Source organism: Anomalospiza imberbis, chromosome 6 (genome assembly GCF_031753505.1).
Source record: "Anomalospiza imberbis isolate Cuckoo-Finch-1a 21T00152 chromosome 6, ASM3175350v1, whole genome shotgun sequence".
In the NCBI taxonomy this organism is placed as follows: Eukaryota; Metazoa; Chordata; class Aves; order Passeriformes; family Viduidae; genus Anomalospiza; species Anomalospiza imberbis.
This window is the reverse complement of record NC_089686.1, coordinates 41,043,692-41,064,029: the sequence shown is the minus strand read 5'-3', so window position 1 is coordinate 41,064,029 and position 20,338 is coordinate 41,043,692. Positions and strand designations below refer to the sequence as shown.

General features: G+C 40.7%; 2 protein-coding genes across 3 annotated transcripts in view; both read left to right on the top strand.

Moving 5' to 3' along the window:
- HSD17B12 (hydroxysteroid 17-beta dehydrogenase 12) overlaps positions 1–1,752 on the top strand; it is an 82,783-nt gene extending 81,031 nt beyond the window's left edge. Inside the window, exon 11 of the mRNA XM_068193732.1 lies at positions 62–1,752. Coding sequence (XP_068049833.1) covers positions 62–166 — 105 coding nt within the window. The 3' untranslated portion in view covers positions 167–1,752. The remainder of the gene's footprint in view (positions 1–61) is intronic.
- A 1,578-nt stretch (positions 1,753–3,330) lies between these two features.
- Positions 3,331–20,081, top strand: ALKBH3 (alkB homolog 3, alpha-ketoglutarate dependent dioxygenase). Of its 2 annotated transcripts, XR_011000107.1 has the most exons (10): positions 3,331–3,439; positions 4,693–4,805; positions 5,539–5,573; positions 6,450–6,497; positions 8,057–8,160; positions 9,362–9,450; positions 12,295–12,504; positions 13,335–13,446; positions 18,945–19,043; positions 19,563–19,627. XR_011000107.1 is itself a non-coding variant. In XM_068193729.1 (9 exons), the coding sequence occupies exons 1-9, from the start codon at positions 3,370–3,372 to the stop codon at positions 19,653–19,655; spliced, it is 861 nt and encodes a 286-aa protein (XP_068049830.1). In that variant the 5' UTR covers positions 3,331–3,369; the 3' UTR covers positions 19,656–20,081. The 2 variants fall into 2 exon arrangements, 1 of the variants encoding a protein (XP_068049830.1); XM_068193729.1 differs by lacking the exon at positions 13,335–13,446 and having other exon boundaries at positions 19,563–20,081.
- Positions 20,082–20,338: the final 257 nt, after the last annotated feature.

Genomic DNA, 20,338 nt, shown 5'->3' with positions numbered 1-20,338 from the left:
TGCTGAGACCTCACCCCCTCCTTTTATTTTAATTGGGTTTGTTTTCTTGTTTATTTTTTAGGGATGGGTCATCTCTCTTCTACCTACATCTACTGCCATTAACTTAATCATGAAAACAAACAAACAAATACGGGCTCGCTATTTAAAAAAAATGAAGGAGAAGTAAGTGGGAAGCAACTTGTTCTTGGGAACCTAGGACTCCTGCAAGTTCTACACCATGCTGCAACATCAAGTAGACCTAATGTTTTAAGCATCTCCAATCATAGGTGTGCTTTCTAACAAGAGGACAGTCTTGTTTTGAGGCTACAGATGAAACAAGACTGTTGACTTCTAATATTGATTGAAAAATATACTTTATTTGTTTATAGATATAATGAGGGGGAAGTGCTTTGAACTAAAATTGCATTGTGCTTTACGAAATACTTTCATGGGCTTGATCAGACATCATGCTGTTGAGGAATATCTTGGTTATATAGTGTTCATCATATCTATTATTGTGCTCGTGGGTGAAGGGCAGAAAAAAAGTAGTTCTCATATATTCCCAGACAGGTGGGCAGGAGAGGAAAGGGAGCATAATTATTTAAAAAGGTAATCTTGTACTATTTTCAGAATATTGACCTCTTGAAGCTCAGGTTTTGGATGCTTGCAAGGATTCTGCACTATCAGTCAGCTCATGAGTGCTCCCCTGCTTGTGGTCCAATGTGATTTTTTGGTTATGAACTTGAGGGAAATGGGCCAAAAACCAAAATAACTGTAATAGCTCATCTATAAATATATACATAAAGTAACATTGCAAAAGCATTTAAAATCTTGGGTCTTGAATATGGATTCTAACTTTTCAGTAATAGGTAATCTTCATGATTTGTAATAACATTTTTAAAAGTTCAGTGCCTGCTCTTTGTAATAGGTGGTGATAACACAGTGTAGATAAATGTCACAAGTTACATGTTACATGCTGGTTGCTATGTAAAAGATTATGGGTACTTTAAATGCAGAGCTTGAAATGAGTTACTCTCCTTGTTAGTAATGGCAGTTAAATTCTTTTTGAAATATTTATCAGTCTGTCTTTCTAGTGAGGTCCTTTGAAATGTGACTTCTGAATATTTAGATGGCTTTAAAAATGAGAACCAGGAAATGTCTTAAAGGGTAGAACAGTTTTAATTTAATTGCATTAAAATTAACTGATTTTTTTCATGGTTCCGTTCCAAAGTGGAATGCTTCTATGAGGCTCAAGTTACCTAACTCCTGGACACAGGGATCAGAGTACATCAGAAGTCTGCACTGCTGTTGTCTGTATTTACCTACTCTTTATTGAAGATTTTGGTCTCTAGCATTCCTTTTTATAAACACAAAATGTATAAAACTTGCAAGACAAATGAAATTGCAAGCATCTACCACTGTTTTCTGTGGTAACTTCCTGTAGTTGAAGAGGGGAGGTTTTTTCTGTTCTTCAAAGAATAATTTCAAGCTCTGATTTTGAAGTAAGATGTGTTGCACTGAGACATGATTTGGGGCTAACATTTCTGTACATTGAAAAAACCTGAATACCGATGCAATGGTGCTGATCAAATCTGAGAATGCAGATCCTATCCCATAGTTTTCTTAATTTTTTGGAACAGGGATGGTGACGGTGGTATTAGTTCTCTAAGAGCACGTGGTTTGGTTTGCTCTGGATATGATGTGAAAGCATTGGACTAAAAAATCTGTATGTTTTTGACTTTGTAAAACAAATAAAACGGAAATTACTCTTGAGTCTTTAATGTGTTAGGTTTTTCTTGTAAAAATGTTCGCGGGTACATTCAAGTGTCTGATTGTTCTTTATTATAAGTAATAACAGTGAAAATTACTGTACTTTTACATGCCAAAACCAATGCTTATATTAATCTGTTTTCCTGGCTGTCATCTACCCCCTATCTGGGGTGCTTTAGGCAGCATCTCTGGCCACTTGAGGTAGGTGACTCTCCTGCTCTGCTCTGCACTGGTATGGCCTCACCTTGAATATTTTGTGTGCAGTTTTGAGTGCCACAATATAGGAAAGATACAAAGCTATTGAAGAGTGTCCAGCGAATGACTATGAAGATGGTGAAGGGCCTGGAGGAGAAGAGCAGTTTGAGGTGACATGGTTTGTTCAGCCTGGAGGAGACTGACAGGAGACCTCATAGTGTCTTCCTCACAAGGGGAGGTGGAGTGGCAGACACTGATCTCTGTGGTGACCAGTGACTGGAACCAGGGGAACAGCATGAAGCTGAGTCAGGGGAGGTTTGGGTTGGATACTAGGAAAAAGTTCTTCACCCTGAGGATGTTTGGGCACTGGAACAAGCTCCGCAGGGAAGTAATCGTGGCACCAAACGTGACAGAGTTCAGGTAGTGTTTAGCCAACACTCTCAAAAAGCACATGGTGTGATTTTTGGGGCTGTCCTGTGCAAGGCCAGGAGTTGAACTTAAGATGATCTATGTGGATCTTTTTCAACTCAGGATATTCTATGATTTTACAGTGTTGATACTTTAAATAAGCAGAACACAAATTTTATTAGAACTATTAAGCTATTAACACATCATTATTTCCAAATAACTATTTTCTAGCTACTGAAGGCCTTCAGTAAGGTATGGCAGAGGGAATAGCGTGCACATCCTACTGGCACAGAGAGAGCGGTGCCCAGGTAAGGAGGTTCTCAGAGCCCCTGGTCCCCCTTCATGTGGTGTCAGGCTGCAGGTTGGGTTCCCCCTCTCATGCCCTAAGGTCTTCTTTTTCCAAGCTACAGCAGGGAATCACTAAACTAATTTTTTACCTAAATTTTACTTACACCTTAACCTGAATTACCTCGACTTTGATTTTGAATGTCTGTTCACCTCAGTGATGGAGGTAATGTCGACTTTGATTACCTCGACTTTGATTTTGAATGTCTGTTCACCTCAGTGATGGAGGTAATGTCCATTTAATAGCTGTCCACGTCCTTGGGACTACCCTGGACACCTGTCAGAAAATAGGAGGGGGTTTCTCGTGGCATCAGTCCCGTCCCCTGCTGGTTCCAAGAATGTTTATCTTAGCGGCACCACGCAAGACCTGGAGTGCAATTGCATCCCTTGTTGGAGCGGGACGAGCAGGGCGCCGCTGGCTGCCGAGGCGCAGGGCACGTTCAGTGGAAGCTCCGTCCCTGCGTGCGCGGCGGGCGGGCGGAGCCGCGGCCGCACGGCCGGGCCCAGGCGCGGGCGGAGCCGCGGCCGCACGGCCGGGCCCAGGCGCGGGCGGAGCCGCGGCCGCACGGCCGGGCCCAGGCGCGGGCGGAGCCCGGCGCGGGCGGAGCCGCGGCCGCACGGCCGGGCCCGGCGCGGGCGGGGCTCGGGGCGCTGGGCAGGGCCGCGCCGGCCATGGCGGAGAGGCGGCAGCGGGCCCGGGTGCAGGGCGGCTGGGCCGGCGCCCCGGCGGGGCGGCCCGCAGGTAAGGAGCGCCCACAGCAGCCGCCCTTCCCTTCCTTCCCGACGGCCGGGACTGCTCCGCTGCCCTCCTGGGCGCGACGGGGCGGGCAGCGGGGCCGGTCTCCGGCTGCACTTTCCGACCGCCCCGCGCGGCCCCGAGGGCCGGCCCCCTTTCCCCCGTTCCCGTCGGTAGCTGAACTGCAGGTGTTCGAACCGAGTTTTTGAGTAGAATTGGCGCCTGTGCCGGGGGGCGGCGATGCTGGCTGCGGAGCGCGGGGGGCGGGTGTGCTGCTGACGCGCGCGTCGAGGGCAGCGCGCCGGCCGCGTCCCCGGGCAGCTCGAGTGAGGCCAGCGGTGTTTGGCGGAGCCCACTTCCCTGAGAGCAGACAGCCACTTCTTAGCCTTCAGACGCACGATGTGCCTTCGGTTAGCTTTTCACGGTGAAGACACTGTAAAACAAAGAGAAGTAGTGGAGAGGGATGGAGTTAGCGGCACGGGTTTTTTAGCAGGCACTGAAACCAAAGAGTGCAGAAGCAGAGGAGCGCTTTGGAGGTTTCCAGTCTTGCAGGAGGAACTGGTTTGTTTTTGTGAACATGCTCAAAACATGTTCCACTCACCTGATTGTAGTTTCCATAAAGCTCCCATATCTTTGCAGACTGAGCAGCCTAGGCAAGCTGATTTTTTTTAATTATGAAAGAGAATAGCCAAATGTTTTGACTTGTGCATGTGGCCTCAAAATTTTCTGTCACAGGTGCTTTTCATTGCTTCTATTCCCAAGGGGATTAAAAAAAAAATTCCCCATTGTTTCAATTTTGCAGAGTGAAGACTTTGTCTGTGTTTCAGGCCCATTTTAAAGCCTGTCTAAATAAAACACCTGAATTGGTGTGCCAAAGTTGCTCTTCCATTTTCTCGCTGGTTTAAAAATTCTGGTTTAATAGAATTTTTTTTCTAAGAAAAGGAATACAGAGGGAAACAGCTTAGCTGCATGGAGAATTTCTGCTGGTGTGTGATAGGTGTTTGTTGTAGAATTGAAAAGTTACGGATGTCATCCTTTCAGATAAAAGTATGTTTTCTGTTGTGTTTGTCCATGAATAACAAATATATATATATAAAAATTTCAGTTCCTGTGCAGTTTTAACTCTTAGGTTTGGCAGTTTCCTGAAGTCTCTGCAAGCATAGGAGACTACTCCAAGGAATGATTCCATAAGTTTTTCCTAACTATTTTTTTTTAGTATGGTGATATTCAATTCATGTGGTCTTTTCTTCTTTGTTTAGCACCTAAGGCATCTGTGGCCAGCAGCCTTGCCCTTGCAGGTGCCAGACCAGCCTGGAGACAGAAAGAGCAGCCTCACACTCAAAAGCAGTTCGTCTTTGAAAAGCCATCAGAGGTAAAAATAATCATGAGCACTTCTTCCTAAGCTAGACCTGTTTGAAAGGCTGTCATCTAGGCTTGGAAGCATTGGAGATGGCCTGGGAAGATTCTCTTTCCCCTGTGGCAGAGACCTGCTGTCTGTGTAGTACTATATTTTGATCCTCTTGGCTCAATGCAGTAACTCCTTGCAAATCAGAACTCCAGTGAGCTCAGAGAAAGGAAGCATAAATCCCTTAGACAACCACAATGATAGCCAATGCTGGATTAAACTACTGTCTCTTAACAAAATACAGCTGTCTCAGCTGTGCAGACAGCTTTACAGTGTAAGCTCCTGCTATGTCTGCTCTTCCGTGTTTTGCTCATCTGACTGAGGCCTGCAGTTTGTTTATGCTTCTTAGGGTGGCTCTGAATTTTTCCTTATATAAGGATATTTTTAAAATATGAAAATAAGAATTTTCTTGATTGCAGTTGATAAATAGCAAGTACTGTGACAGTCTAAATAATTTAGAAATCAGTGTCCTTTAGGGGGCAGTTGAAGGCTAAAAACCAGCCTGCAAGGGTAGCTGCATTTGAGAGTTTCTGGGATGAGGAGGGAGTGGTTGAGCTTCTACTGCTTCCCTCTTGCCCTGAGGTGTGTTTTTCTCACTGGCTTATCAGTGTGTGGCTACACAGAGTCACTGAAGATGATGCTTGACTGGAGAGTGCCAGATACTTTAATATTCACTGTTTACTGTCTCATTCCCTTTCAGGTGGAGCGCAGAGTTCCTGAGGCAGGTGTGATAGAGTGAGTACCCTGCTGATTTCCCTGTGCTTTTTCTGTCCTCGTGGTCGGTAAGAGTAGAAATTGTGGACTTTTAACCCTTTTATCATGAGCTGAATGTGTTTTAGGAGAGCCCAAGTCTATTAACTGGTTTTTATGCATTTTGTATAGGTGGGAAGCCAGTAACCATGATGAGCTGAACATTCTGTTTCAGCACAATTGCCAGTATGTCTCCTTTGGTTAGCAGTGTACATTTTCCTGGGACGGTCCCAGTGTAAACTATGCTAGAAATTACTTACTCGGGAATATACCAGAAATATAGCTGGTATGGCAGCTTCTTTCAGGACTCAGAGAAGTAGCTGATGGTAGGTTTCATAGTGAAGCTGGGTATTTATATGTCACTTACCCTTGGTGTTGAAATGGGAATCTTCCCAGGATAACTTTGGCACGAAGCATGACGAAGTGTGATGGTGTATGGTGGCGTTAGAGATACTGAAAATCCAGCTTGGTTCAGTTGGCTGTCTTGGTAGAATTTTCTTTCTCAGTGTACCTATAACTGCAAACCTAGTGATCTGAGTGCAGTCATGTATGGTTGTCTCCCTTAGGTTCCCTGTGACATCCCTCTTTTATTTTTTTCTGAGAGCCCTAAAACTGTACTGAGCCTTTGGTGAAGGGAGAGACAGGAAGTACATGCAAACTCATTTGCTTCTGCAGCATACCTTGCTGCCTTACTCTGATCTTTATGTCCAGGACATTATTTGTTCCCTTTTCCAACTTTCTTTTCTCTTTTAAAGAAAACTTTCCCTAGTCCAGGTGTACAGTAATTCTAGTCTGTGCTGCTCAGTCTAAGATAATTTCTTGTTTGTCTTTCTGATGGCTCTTTCCTTTCTACATCCTCAGCAAGCCTGGTGTGTATGAGCTCAGCAAGGGACGAACTGGCATTTCTAGGTAAGTGGATGAAATGTTACTTGCTTTTTCAGAGTAATGTGGTGATACTCAGCTTTCTGAAGTCCAGTCTCTGCAGAGGGTTTTGACTTCAGCAGCTGCACATGGCACTTCCTGTGCATCATCTGTTTAGAGTACTTCTGGAAATACTTTTGAGTGACACTTAGCAGGGACTGAGATGGTTCTGAGCAGCACTGAAGAAGAGAAAAAGAAACCTCTTGACATCTGGTGTGTACTGCATCCGGTGCTCTTTCCAGAATAAGGACAATTGTCCATTTGTGTCATGATTCACAGAAAGTTGCTGATGCAAATTTGGATCAGTATTCCCAGTTAGCAAGCGTGTGATGTCTTTTGTACAGTTAAGAGCAGCCCAAAACTTGTAGCTGTAAATTGGAATTGTTTCAAATAAATCTAATGAAAGCATTTAACTTTAGGCAATTGTGGTGAGCTCATGTGCTTATATACCATGCCTTAACTATTTCAGCTTCAGGACACTTCAAAACAAAACCTACTTGTTCTGTGATTCCTACTAACTAAAATACATTTTACCTTGCTGACTTAGCTGCAATATCAGTATTAATCCTCTTCTTTTGAATTTGACAGATTTTTATTATTAGTGGAAAAAATGCCAAGGACATACTATTTTTTTGTGCATTTGTTTATTTTCTTCTGATTATTTTATTATTCTATTTTTGTGTCTTCATCTTAGTTTCTTCTAAAGATGCAAATAAACCTTTAAAGCATTTTGAAAAGTAAAAGCTTTGACCAGCTGGAAAGAGACAAGATACACAGTCAGCTGGGTTATCCTGCATTTTCTGGAATTTGTTTTTATAATACACTGATAGAATATATATATATCTGGAAAGTTAATTATCAGATTAGCATCTTTTTTTAACACCTTTACTGTATACTCTTGCTGTGACATCTTTGGGGCATGGGATACTTGTGAGAGTAAACTGCTGTTAGCAGCATTCCTATTGTGCAGCCCACCACAGTGGCTGCAATTCTTGAGTGACTGTTGGTCCAATCAACATATTAGATGTACATATGGAAATGAAAAATAGATGTTAAATACTGTCTTTATGCTAGGTACTTTCCCTTATGCTTTGAAAAAGAGAACAGGAATGGCAGTAGGGATAAAGGGCTATCCAATTAAGTGATGTGGAGATGGTGAATAAAGAGCAATTATTTACTTAATGTTGATTGTATTGCAGTAATCAGGTCTTTCTGATTTATCAGATGTGAAGTTAATAGCAAGGAGAAGGATGCCATTTTTCACAGCATATGGCTGATCATGGAATTCATGCTATATTGTTGGTTTTCATGTGTTTTTATAAGTTTTGAAAAGAAATTCCATACATTTGGTGAGGGTAAGACTCAACAGGAGCCCTTCTTTCCTTCATGCCTGCTTTTGGCGGTCAGAAACAGGATACCGGGCTTTGACTTTTGATATGATGCATTATAGCCATTTTTAACTCCTTTGGGAATCCCAGAAATGAAAATATTTTCCCAAAGCAGATATAGAAATGTATATTCTTTCCATTTTTCTTTTTCATCCTTAGGATTCATTTGATTCCTGGCTTTATTGACTCAGAACAAGCAGACTGGATGTTTGAGCAACTCCTCCAAGATATACCCTGGGGTCAGCGAACTCACATCAGACAGGGTAAGGAGTGTGTAGACCACCTTTTCAGGTCATTCACAGGTCAATTCCATAACAGAATCTGGGTGCTGTTCAGAATAGGTGTTCATTTTCAGTGTTACCACTTCAAGTTTCCATGCAGGTTTTCTATGCATATCTGAAGACCACTGCAGCTTACTTTTCAATCTTTAATACCGTGTTACTGTTGCCAACTAAATGAGATCTTTCCAAATTAAAATTGCCTGTCTTAAAAATCTTGGAATTTTACTGTCTCTTCTGTCATCTCCAGTTCTTTTTCTCAATCATTTTTTAAGATTAAGTCTGGCCACCATCATACAATCTCCCAGCAATGCTGCAAAAACTGTGTTCTTGGAGGTTTCTTTCATGAGGTATATTTTTTGCCACTTTTACTGAAAATCCCAGCAGAGCATCTTCCTTTTCCTTTGGCTTTATTTATTAGTTCCAATATGCAGTAGGAGAAGAGGCTGCTATTCTGGATTTGTTCACTAAGGGGCACCTGTTCTAGCTAAATTTCACTTTCAGTCAGGAACTGATGTAAGATAATGTATCAGAGTAGTTCCTGGATGGGGCTGGAAAATGTCTTCAACTGTGTGTTTCTTGGCTGGCAATAAAGGAACAGTGTAATGGAGAAGGTTGCCTGTCAAGCATGAGAAATAGTTGCCAAGATAGTATTTTCAGAACCAAAAGTATTTTTAACCTGATGTTTGTGTTATACCACAGAGCACACACATATTTGACAAAATATTGTGTCCAGCCTTGCTACATTTTGTTTCTGTAATGTCCCAAGGATGCTACAATCCTTTCTACTTCACCCTTTCCAGTGGCTCCATCTGCATCTTGCAACTTATACCAACATACTGGGCACCAGAACCAAGTGAACATAAAACAAGATAAAATTTCAGTTTCATTTGCTGTCTTTAACTCATCCAGTCCCTGCTCTGTCTGGCATTTAGGGGTAAGAAAATTGATATGTTTCCAAGATTTTGGCAAGGTAATTACTCCTGCGGATGCACACCTGATTTTGAATAATTTAATTTCTTCATTTGAGTTGATTATGTAAAGCTGAGGATTTTAAGGGGCTACTTTTTAACTTTAGGTGAATGGACAGTCTCTTCTTGATGAAGTTTCTTGGCAGAATTGCATCATCTTTCCATTTTCAAATCATTTGATAAGGCAACTGAGAAAGTCTTCCTGTTTTTTTCAGAAATATCTTTTGAGGAACCACGGCTTACATCCTGGTATGGAGAACTTCCTTACACATACTCCAGGATAACAATGCAGCCAAATCCAAATGTATGTATATGTTAGTATGTGCTTTATTATTGTCTACAGAGAAATCCTTTGCAGAGATCGAGAGACAAAAATTCCCTCTATCCTCTATTCTAGTTATCTAGAGAATCTGTTAGCATTTCATTTGTGATCAGCAGCAGATTCTACTGGAATGTGGTCAGTTTTATACAATACACTTTGAGTGAGTTGACTCAGAGCAGCGTGATTTAGTTGCCAAAAGGAGGTTACTACTCTTAAGAGTTTAAAGTTTTGCTTTGGGTCGCTGTAGCTTTGTACAAAACTCTGAATTGCTCTGTGTTACTTACTTCAAGCATCTTTGTATGGGAGATTGTACTGCACACAATCATACTGATTTTTTTGTTGTAAAGATACAGTAATACCAGTTACTGAAATAGTTACTTTCAGAAACACTTAGGTTCAATACTGCTTAAATGAAAGTTTAGGCATATTATAATTCCTGTGTGGATGCTGTGAAATTCATACATGCAGCTCATCTGCTCAGCAACTCCAGATTGTAGCATGTAATTTCCCACACTGTTTTGGGAGAGTTAAAAACCTTCTGAGTGACTCAGTGATGTTTTGTTCAAGTTTTCTCTCCCTCCCCCTCTCTCTCTCAGCCTGATGTCCCATCAGCCTGTCTCTTGGTATTGCTTTGTTTAAAATTTCCACGGCAGTAATTAGGTGTCACTTTTGAAAGCTGGATAGCATGAGACAAAAGTATCCCAAGTCCCAGAACTGCTGCCAAAGTGGGATGTTTGGGAAGAGTTGGAAAGGCGTTATTTAACATGATGAGTTGTGAAGATTTTGTAGTCTCAAAGATACTGTAGTTACAAATTCTATGGCCTACAGAACTTGTGGTGGAAAAACAAGCATTTCTTTGGTACTCATTTGTGAAATACTGTTTTAAATGGGCTTTTCTGAAAGCCAAATGGCTTTAGGGATTGGAAGTGCCCTCACAAAATCATTCTGTTGTACACTAATGATTTAAATCCAGTTCAGAGCTGCCTGGTGTGAAATCCATTGCTGTTCAGAGATTGGATGGAGTCCATGTGCCCTGAATTCAAGGTTTCATTTCAATTTGCATCAAGTTCTGAGTGCTCATTGGGCCACCGGCTTGTTTCTCTCAAAGGTACAACACCTAAATGAGTTACTCAGGCTGGTTCTGTCTTTTATTCCTGAATATTTCTGCTTTTTACTGAGAGAAAGAAACTCAAGCAAAAAGAGATGCACTGGAGAAGTTGCATAGCTGGAAGCCAGCCCTTCCCCGCTGGAAGTTGCCCATAGGCAGATCTATGGGCCCACTGCACACAGACACTGGTATTTCACGCAGCTTTGCAGGTGGGAGTACCTGCAGCTTTGAAAATAGGGGATGGTGTAAAGAGCAGAGTCTCTAACCTGTAGAATAAGGTTTCTAGCACAAAAATATCCTGATTAAAATGTAATTTAGTGCACAGCTTAGTTAAAACTGATTACTCCCTTAAACACTTGATCTGTAGGGGTAATTAACTTTGTGCCCCTCCTTTTTTGTTTGGTAAGAATTGGTGTGATTGCAGCACTTCTCGATATAATCCAGTCTTTGTGCCTCAATGATTTTTGCTATTAGAAAATGTTTCTCTGTAAGCAGTGATAGAGTTGTTTCAACAAAACTACTCTGCTGTAGGTTGTAGTGGACTTGTCACTACATTGTAAAATTCACTGTATGGTAACATTTCAGTAATACTTCTGTAATGCGAGTTGAAGAAATCTAGTCCTGGTTGGTCACTGAAAAGTGCTCTTAATAATTCTTGTTGGACTCTTCTGCACATTCAAGCAGCTCAGTTGCAAAGCAAACTTTTTTTGGATGATATTACTGCTTTCCCGACATGTTCCATAACTGCAAGCTATGTTTACCTAGAATTAATTACTTACATGATGCTTAATGGTTGAAAGCATGACTTAGCTAGAAATACCCCATGAGAGAAAAATGGTATGTTGAGGCCCCAGCAGTGTAACCAATAAGTTAAATGCCTGTTAAACTTGGGGAAGCTTGGAAAGAAGGTAGTGCAGCCTTGTGTATTAGAGGTGGATACTAGAAAATATTTCCAGCTCTCTCTCAGTTGCTTCTTTTGCCAGTGGTGCAGTGGGAGATTTGGAATCAGTTTCTTATCCTCTCTTGCTCTCTGCTTATATAATGGGCAAAAATTCTGGCCTACATTTCTTTTGGTTTTTTTTTTTTTTTTCTTTATAATTTGTGAAGTTCTCAAAATCACTCTGACAGATGAAAGTCATGATGTAACTTCATATCATTAAATAACTGAACTGACTTGTAATGGAATGTACAGAGCTTCCTTGGGCTGTGGGCTCAGGAAGATGTTAGCAAAGGGAAGGATGAAATCCAGGACCCAGTGACATTGAGTTTATGACCCAGTGAAGAGTTACAATGTCGAAGTCTAAACCCCAAGAGGTGATGAGTTGAGCTCAACAAGCTGTGCTAACAGAGTGGGGACAGAACGCTGTGTTATGCCAACCATTTCCTCTTGTTCTCTGTCAACAGCTGCAGGCAATTGAGAGCAGTGTCATTTAGTCACTGATTGCCTCCATTAGTATGAAAGGCAGCCTGGCTTCAGAGTTTTTAAGGGATGATTTAGTATTGAGTGGTGGGTAACGTGCATATTTTGCAGAAAGCCCAGCCCATTCCTCTGCTCTACTAAAAATATAATCAGAATTACTGTAATTTGTTTGATTTTAAGTTTATTGTGATTAAAGTGCAGCATATTCTGTTTCTTCGTGGTTTTTGCCTTCTGTCTTGCATTACCTGCCCCTGGCTTGTGCTCATGGCATTTACATTTCCCTGTGTGCTGATTGCAGTGGCATCCCCTGCTGACCATGCTGAAGGAGCGCATTGAAGAGTTCACTGGCTACACCTTCAACTCTCTTCTCTGCAACCTCTACCGAAATGAGAAGGACAGTGTGGACTGGCACAGTGACGACGAGCCATCGCTGGGGAAAAATCCTGTCATTGCCTCACTCAGCTTTGGTGCTACTCGGACCTTTGAGATGAGAAAAAAGCCTTCCCCTGTGAGTGTTCATATCACACTGAGAGACTCTTACAGCTACTAATATGTTTATTGTTTTCCCTGTTTAAGAAAAGCTAATTACTAAAGCATTTCAAAGTTAATGAAAGCACAAATTGAAAAGTTCTGTGGAATAAGTGTAGGGATCAAGAAATCTCTCACATGGACCATGACATACTGAGGATGGGGATGGGAGCGCTCTCATATTGTGCAGCAGTGTAGTGTAGTGCTGCAGTGAGTTGGAACCTGGGCAGTCTTCTGCCCAAATAAGGGCCCTTTCTGGTGCTTCAAATGAGGTCCCTGATGTTGGAAGTGGACTTACACTGTGCAAATGAATCAAAGAGTTGCATTTTCTTAAACTTAGAACAGTGTTATGTAATGCAGAGTGTACATGGGGTGAAGACTAGTTCTGACTATTCTTGTAAGTAAAAATCCTCTTAAGAGTGTTTGCATTTTGACGTGTGTGTATTCAGATTGAGGGGCAGTGAACAAAGGGAAGAAGCTAATTTTTTTTCCATGAAATGCCATGGAAGCTGTCACATCTGCAGGCTAAACAGAGATCCTCTACTTTGATAAGGAGACTTGTGGAATACCCTTTTGGGAGTTAATTGGTGATTCAGCAGTGAATACTCATTCTAGATCAAGTGCTGTGCTTGAGAGTGCTTTGTTTATAAGCCAGCTAAAACTTTGCAGTTCCTATTTATTCAAGTAAAGGATTGAGAATACAGACCTTATTTTAGGGTGTCCTGTTTCAGATGAATTTTCTGCTTGTGCAGTCTTTGACAGCTTTGGAAAGAAGTTTGCTAGCTGCTTGTGTTGCTATTTATTGAGTAGGTAGTACAGAAAGCAGAGGTGATCATTACCAGCCTATATGAAAAATCTATGCTGACATACTGAAGCCTGCCCATCAAGAGTCACCTTGGGTCACCTAGTCTGAACAGCAAAGGTCAGAAATTCAACCAGAAAACAAATAGTTGGTAGTTTTCACCAGTTCTCCAATTTGTAAATTCTTTGTTGCCTGAAGGGAATTAATCTTGGTCCCTGAGCATGAGATCACGTAACCATTCTATTATGTCAGTGAACATAGCATGAGTAAGTATCCCTGATGCTATGTTGATAATAAAATGTCAACTGGGAAGTTTATTCCTCTAGAAAACTGTAAATAGTGTTTGGTTAATTTTAGAAGTGTCTGTGTTCCCCATCAATGAATCAGAATAAAATATGCTTAAATTGCAGTATAAGCTTTGCAGGTTCTGTCTTAAAAATCAATCCTAGTTCTTGAGTAAGATGCCTTTTTTATAGATTTTCTGAAAAGACACCCACTATTAGCAAAGGGGAAACAGTCTGTGCCATTTGTACTTGACTGCCTTGTTTTAGCTGTGCTGCACGATTTCTTCCCTTTTCTTCCAGAGATGGGTGGTTTTCTATAGATGTATCCCTCAAGCTTTCCTCATTTTTTTTAGTACCTTTGACCTGATATTTCTGACTAGCTAAGTCTTGCTAGCTGTGAAGTGTATTCCTTTTGCACGTGACATACCTTTTTTCTGTAGTAGAATCCCCATGTGCAGGTCTTTGGAATAGTTGCTATTAAGTGTCCTGTGCCTAAGGGAATTCATACTTAATAATTACATGGCACATATTACATATTCTTTGCACATTCCCAAAGACTTAAGTTTCCTCAGAGCATCCTATGACAATAGATACTTTGCCAAGTGGGAGTTACAAGAGGCTCTGATGGAAATTACAACCTTTCAGGCTGTACCAAAGAAGTAATTTTCATACCCTATTGTACTGTAGCAGTCTCTCTTTCATTAAGAGAAAGTTAAAACTGATTGTACATCTTTGAAGTTTGATCATTCCTTTGTTAAAAAGCAAGTTACAGGAAGAGGAATGTAATCTAGGGGAAAGGAATTCAGATTAACAGTCATCACGGGCATTCAGGCTCTCCCTGGTTTCAGTATCAGCCAGTATCAGTACGTTGGGTTTTCCAGAGTTAGTCTTCATTGAGGAGGGAAATAGAAAGTAAATCCTTTTCCTCCCAAAATTAAACTTCTTTGAGGGCCAACACTGCTATTTCAGATTCTAGGGTTTCAAAGGCCTTAGTTTCCCTCAGTTTTTTTAAGTACTTTTAAGTATTTTGAGATGAAAGATATAATGAACATACAAGATGAGAAATACTATGGTAGAACATCACTGTGGATAAATGGTCCTAGGAAAAAATGTGGTTTCCTGTGTGTGACCTTGTATTGAGTACAAAACCATATGTACCACAAGTGAGGTCGCAGCTTGAATGGCAGTTGAAGAGTGCTAGATCAGAGCCTTCAGAGACTTCAATTCATGTTGGTATCTCTACAAATATTTTCTAGATTTTATTTTGAAATGTGGATGAACCTGATGGTGAATAAAATCCTGTTTCTCTATACTGAAAAGATGACCAGTAGTGTTGATGGGTTGCATTTTTTGTTCATGCTTATGTGAATTTTGAAAATTATCTGTTAGTAGTTTGGTAGTGTTTATGTAAGTCACTCTGAAACAATCACACAATCTGAAATCTTTTTTCACTTGGCAAAAATGAAAAAAAAAGTTACTTAGGTTTAAGTGGTTTTTTTTTTATTATCCTGAAAATTGTTCTAGGGTGAGGGTAAGGAAAAGTTCAGTCCTGCTTTTATTTTTGGTGAGCATTGTACTGGATAAGTCTTCATCATATAATAGAGGGTAGAGGAGTGTAGAGACATGCATAGACTATTAGTATCTTCTTAAACAAGCATCCTTTGTGGAGAAGTGGAAATAATTCTTATCAGGATTTCAGCCCAGTGCATGTTAAAAAAGCTGCAAATACATTTCAGGTGTAAATTCCTCACTGGAATAAGGAAACTTCATGGGAATTAACATGACTCCAGAAACAGTTTTATTTTGCCTGCTGGAATTTTTAAGGATTCTTTTTTCTAAATACAGCCTCTTCTGTTTGTTTGGATCAATTGCATGATAGCAACTGGTATTTTTCCTTTGCTTTAAATGGTTTCTAGGTTTTTTTGGGTGCCTACATCATAGTTAAAAGTCTACAGTGATGTGGTTTCTTCTATTTTCTTCTTCCAGTAAATTACTTTAGGCTTGCTCCTGCTTTCTTGTTCCCCCTGCCCCCATCATTGTAGCTCCTACCTACACTGAAATCAGGAGACAAATGCTTTGCTTTCGAGCTGTGATTCATACACAGTTCACACAGCTACTGGTTGAGTCAGTGAGTCCTCTTGTGCTTACCTACAGCCTGAGTGTCACCACTGTGGCACCGTGACCTCCTCCCATTCCCCACACAGCCTCAAGCCCCCAGGCCCACTTGGACATGACTTCATCCTCCCAGTTGAGAGGAATTGGTTTCACTCTGCGGGATGGGTGTTTCTGATACAGCCTCACTACCATTTTTCACTATTGCTTGTTCACTGCTCAACTCTGAGACAGTGCCAGGTTATCTGATTGTGTCCTCCTGGAAGCTGAGTGGGGAATGTTACTATGGGGGGAAGGGTGATACCTGATGCCCCACGTTCCACCGGGAGGTGCCCAGTGGCAGAGCAGGGGTGGGTGCCATAGGGACCAGCTGGGTGGCTGTCCAGCAAATGGCCATGTGAACTGTGGAAGGAGTTAGAAAGCCAGCTGTCAGCTTGCTCTTCTTCCATCTCTAACCAAGGAAACCCATGGCTGCTGGAGAAGGGAGGGAGCTTCACACCTGTTAGATAATGGCAGGGTGTTCCTGGTGTTCAGAGAATCAGCCTTGAGATGGGTCTATCCTTCCAATGAATCCCTGAAGCACGGTCCTTTTTTCCTAGCAGAAGGTAAAGATCTTCTGTTGGAAAAAGCAGAAAAACAACCCTTTGTGTCATAACAGACCTAATTGAAGATGAATGTGGGACTATCTGGAGCATGGTTAGAAGCAGAGATTGAGATCAAGTTGAAGCAAGTGGCATCAAAGAGACTCACAGACAGCGGTGGCTGCAGGGGAGGACGAGGTGTTGTCCACCAGTATTGGCACGGCTTGAGAAGCTGTAGACAAGCAGAGAGGAAGAAGGGACTGAGTGAGTCTAAAGATAGGCCTGTGTAGGCAGGCCAGTGCATTATGGAAGAAAGGGCAGTATAACTGATATTCATCATTACTGAATCTGTAAAGAACTGAAGTGAGGATTTTGTCAGAGACAGTGAAAATAAACATGTTAAATGCAGAAATATTGGTAGGTGAGACTACTTTGTTGTGGAGGAGGATGTTTACACAGCTGGTGCTAGAGATGTAAACTGGAAAACAGGGATACAATCAAGATGAAATCTGAAAAATACAAAATTTGAACTTTTGTAAGGATAATTCTCTTGGTAATAGGTAAATAGGTGAAGCAGAAAACTAGAAGCCAGTGTTCTCCATGAAAAATGCTGACTTTTTCAATTAAAAATGATTTTGCTCATTTGCCTGTATAACTGCATTATTATCCATACGTTCTTCTACAGGATGTTTCCATTTACTTTTCCATATAATAGAAGATTCCTCTACACTGTCCAGAAACCATTTCCTACCACTGTAGAAATAAACTTTCCTGAGACTTAAGAAACAAATTTGGGTGATTTATATAGGTTTGTACTAGATCTTCTCTCTTTTTGATTTTGATAGCATTTCAAGAATACAACCTTGATGGAGTCCAGGAATTTTTACAGATTTTACATTCACAGCTTCCCATCAACTCATGTTGAGTTTACTTATTGACTGTAGTTACTGTAATTAAGGATTTAAAAAAAAAAGTTTAGCCAGTGTACTTGGATTGTATTGAATGTGTAACTCAGGATTATGAAAATTCTAATATATTAGCAAGCAGAACAGTTGCTTTACTATACCTGTTTTTGTAAGCAGATGGTTTTGTGGTACATATATAGAGTTACACAGTGAACATAAGAAGTCACCTGATGCACTTTCCACATTTATTACCAGAAAGTCTTTTCCACCTTTATGTCAAAAATAAATTTCCTTCATAAACTTCTTGACCTCTGAAAGTCAAGTGAGTTTTCTGTATGTCTGACATCAGCTCTAGGAATAAAAGTTCTGAAATGAGCTTTGGTCGACAGTAATGACACGTAAGAAAGTAAAAACTGGTTGTTTAACTCCTCTGGCTTTGCAAAGCAAATTGACATAAAAATATCTTTTTCTAAGTAAAATAGAGTTCAGAGATGTCCCATTTAAACCAGAAAGTAATTGCTGTTTTTACATACTGACTTTTCTAAGCCAAAAGGATGTTTTCTCCTACATCATTTATCTTAGCAGAATTCCTTTTTCATTAAGATGAGCAAGAGAGAAAAATAAGCCCACTGTTGTCCATCACAAAGTGAAATGATGAAAGTATGAAATAGTGAAATAGAAAGTATGTGTGCGGTGATATTTCTCTGCTTTTCCTCAGCAGTCATGTTTATAATACCTATTTTTGAGAGTTTTTCCTTATTTCCACTGACAATAAAAAAATGTTTGTTGATACTGACTTGATACCAACCAAGCTCTTTGCTTTTCAGAAAGTGCAGTCCTCTTTCTCTCTACATCTTACTTATAAACACGCACACACTACTAGCTGGTTTTCTGAAAATCAAACTCTGTTTTAGTTGAGGACATAATTTTCCCAGTATTTGTTACTCTGCCTCATTATTTTGAGCTTTTCAGCAAGCCATGAACTTTAATAAGGACAAACCTCCTTCAAGTTGGACTACTACACACTGAGCAGTGTATAAATCTGATTTTAAGTTGGAAAGGATTAGTGCAAAGCTGTTCCTGCTCAGTGTGTCATGTGTGAGACCACTGCTGGGGTGTGTCACTATGTCTAGTTGTTACATTTGAGTTTTAAAATGGTTGCACATAATCTAAAGGCTTACAAAAGTTTGCCAATTATTGTTCTTTTAGTCTAGCATTCTGTTTTGCTTAGTGGTGATTAAGACAACTTGTTTTACCAGATATTATAGGAAAAAAAGTTTTTTTTTTAAATAAGAAAAACTCTTCTTCCAGCAGCTAGTGCCATAGCAGCATGTAATGTTGTAACAGGAGAAATTCAGAATAGCTGAAAGATGTTACTTTTGATGAAGTAGTTAACTGTTGGAATCTAGGTTAGCTATTGCAGAATGTCTCCACACTGAACTGTTTAAGATGTTTCTACAAGGTTTGCAGCCTCACTCCAAAATTTTGCACTAAATACAGGAACTGGTTGTTGAACTTTACCTGTGGCATCCAGCCAGTGAGATACAATGGCTTCTTGTCATCATTAAAATGCTCAGCTCCTGGACTTTATATGACATGCAGATACAGAGAGGTTTACTTAGACCTCTTGATCTTGGAAGAGCCTCCTCCCTCACAGGTTTTTTAAGCTCTGCTGTAAATGACTGGTTTGCTACCAAATGCACATGCCTGCTTCTTCAGTGTCTGTTTCTTTTTAGGAAGAGGATGGAGACTATACTTATGTAGAAAGACTTAGAATCCCACTTGATCACGGGAGTCTGTTGGTGATGGAAGGAGCCACCCAGGAGGATTGGCAGGTAAGAACTCCTTGACACTGTTTATGTGCTTTACTTGCAATGCAGTTGTCCAGATAAGCTGAAGCACTCCCTTGAAGGTATGGGACATTCTGCTTCCAGTGGCACAATTGCTTTTCAAGACATTAGTATTACTTTCTGGCTGAGAATTTGAAATCACTCACAGAAACAATTGATTTGTTTTCATGTGCCAAGTGATGCAGGAGGAATCAGTTCAGATGTTCCAGCATTAAAATTCAGCAACAAAGTTTGCAGCCTGTAATGAAAAGGACAAAATCCATTTAGAAATATAGAATATTAAAAAGTTGTAACCTAATTTAAGAATTCTACAGTAATGTCCAAAGACTTTTTGTTTTCAGTGGCCCTGAGCATTCAGAACCTGATTTTTTTACCTTACTTAAGTGTTTAGAAATACGAATAAAAAGGCATCACAGGAAATTAAGGTTTTAGTCATTGATTGATTACCTGTATTTTAAATGCACAAGCTCATGTCTTTTTCTTTTTTCCTAATGTCACTTACAGCATCAAGTGCCTAAGGAGTATCATTCTAGAGATGAACGGATAAACTTGACATTTAGGATTATTTATCCAGAACCTGATGGAGTTTGGAAGTGAAGAGCCACTTTGGATACTGTTGGATATACACCCACAGCAGATCTAGAGCCTTAGATTGCTACAGATTTAAAGGAAGCCTTACAGAAACAGAGTTCCTTGAAGTCATGGGGAAAGAGTGGATATTAAGATGATCTTTGGCAATCAGAAGCTGCCTGTGTTGTGTGGACAGAAATTATATGTTATTAGATGATACTAAATCACAGGCTTTAAGTTTGTGAGCAGTGATTATTCTTAAAAGAGCACAAAGCATGTGAAAGATTTGAGAGGTCCCAACTGGAGCAAACAGATTTAGTGAGCACATAGTTTGCACCTTGTCTTGTCTCTCCTTTACTCCCAAGCCGTGATCTCTGTTGGAAGAAATGACAAGGTGGGATTCTGTGATCTAAAGCCACCTCTATGTGTCTGTACAAAAAGGAGAAAACTGCACTTGGGGGTGATCATTGGGTGTTACTCATTTCACCAAAGGGTGGTGTACTGCTTTTTTTCTGTAGGATGCAGAGTCTTTTCCAGTTAAGCAATCAGTTTCATAACTTAAATAACTACTTCAATTATACTGGTGCCTAGTGGAACAAGGGTCCAGGCTCTCTTCTGCCATGCACTCTGTGGTCAGACTTTATCCTAACTGTTTATCTACATAGACAGGACAAGGCAAAGGCAAGCAACAGAGACCTCTGATGACCCTG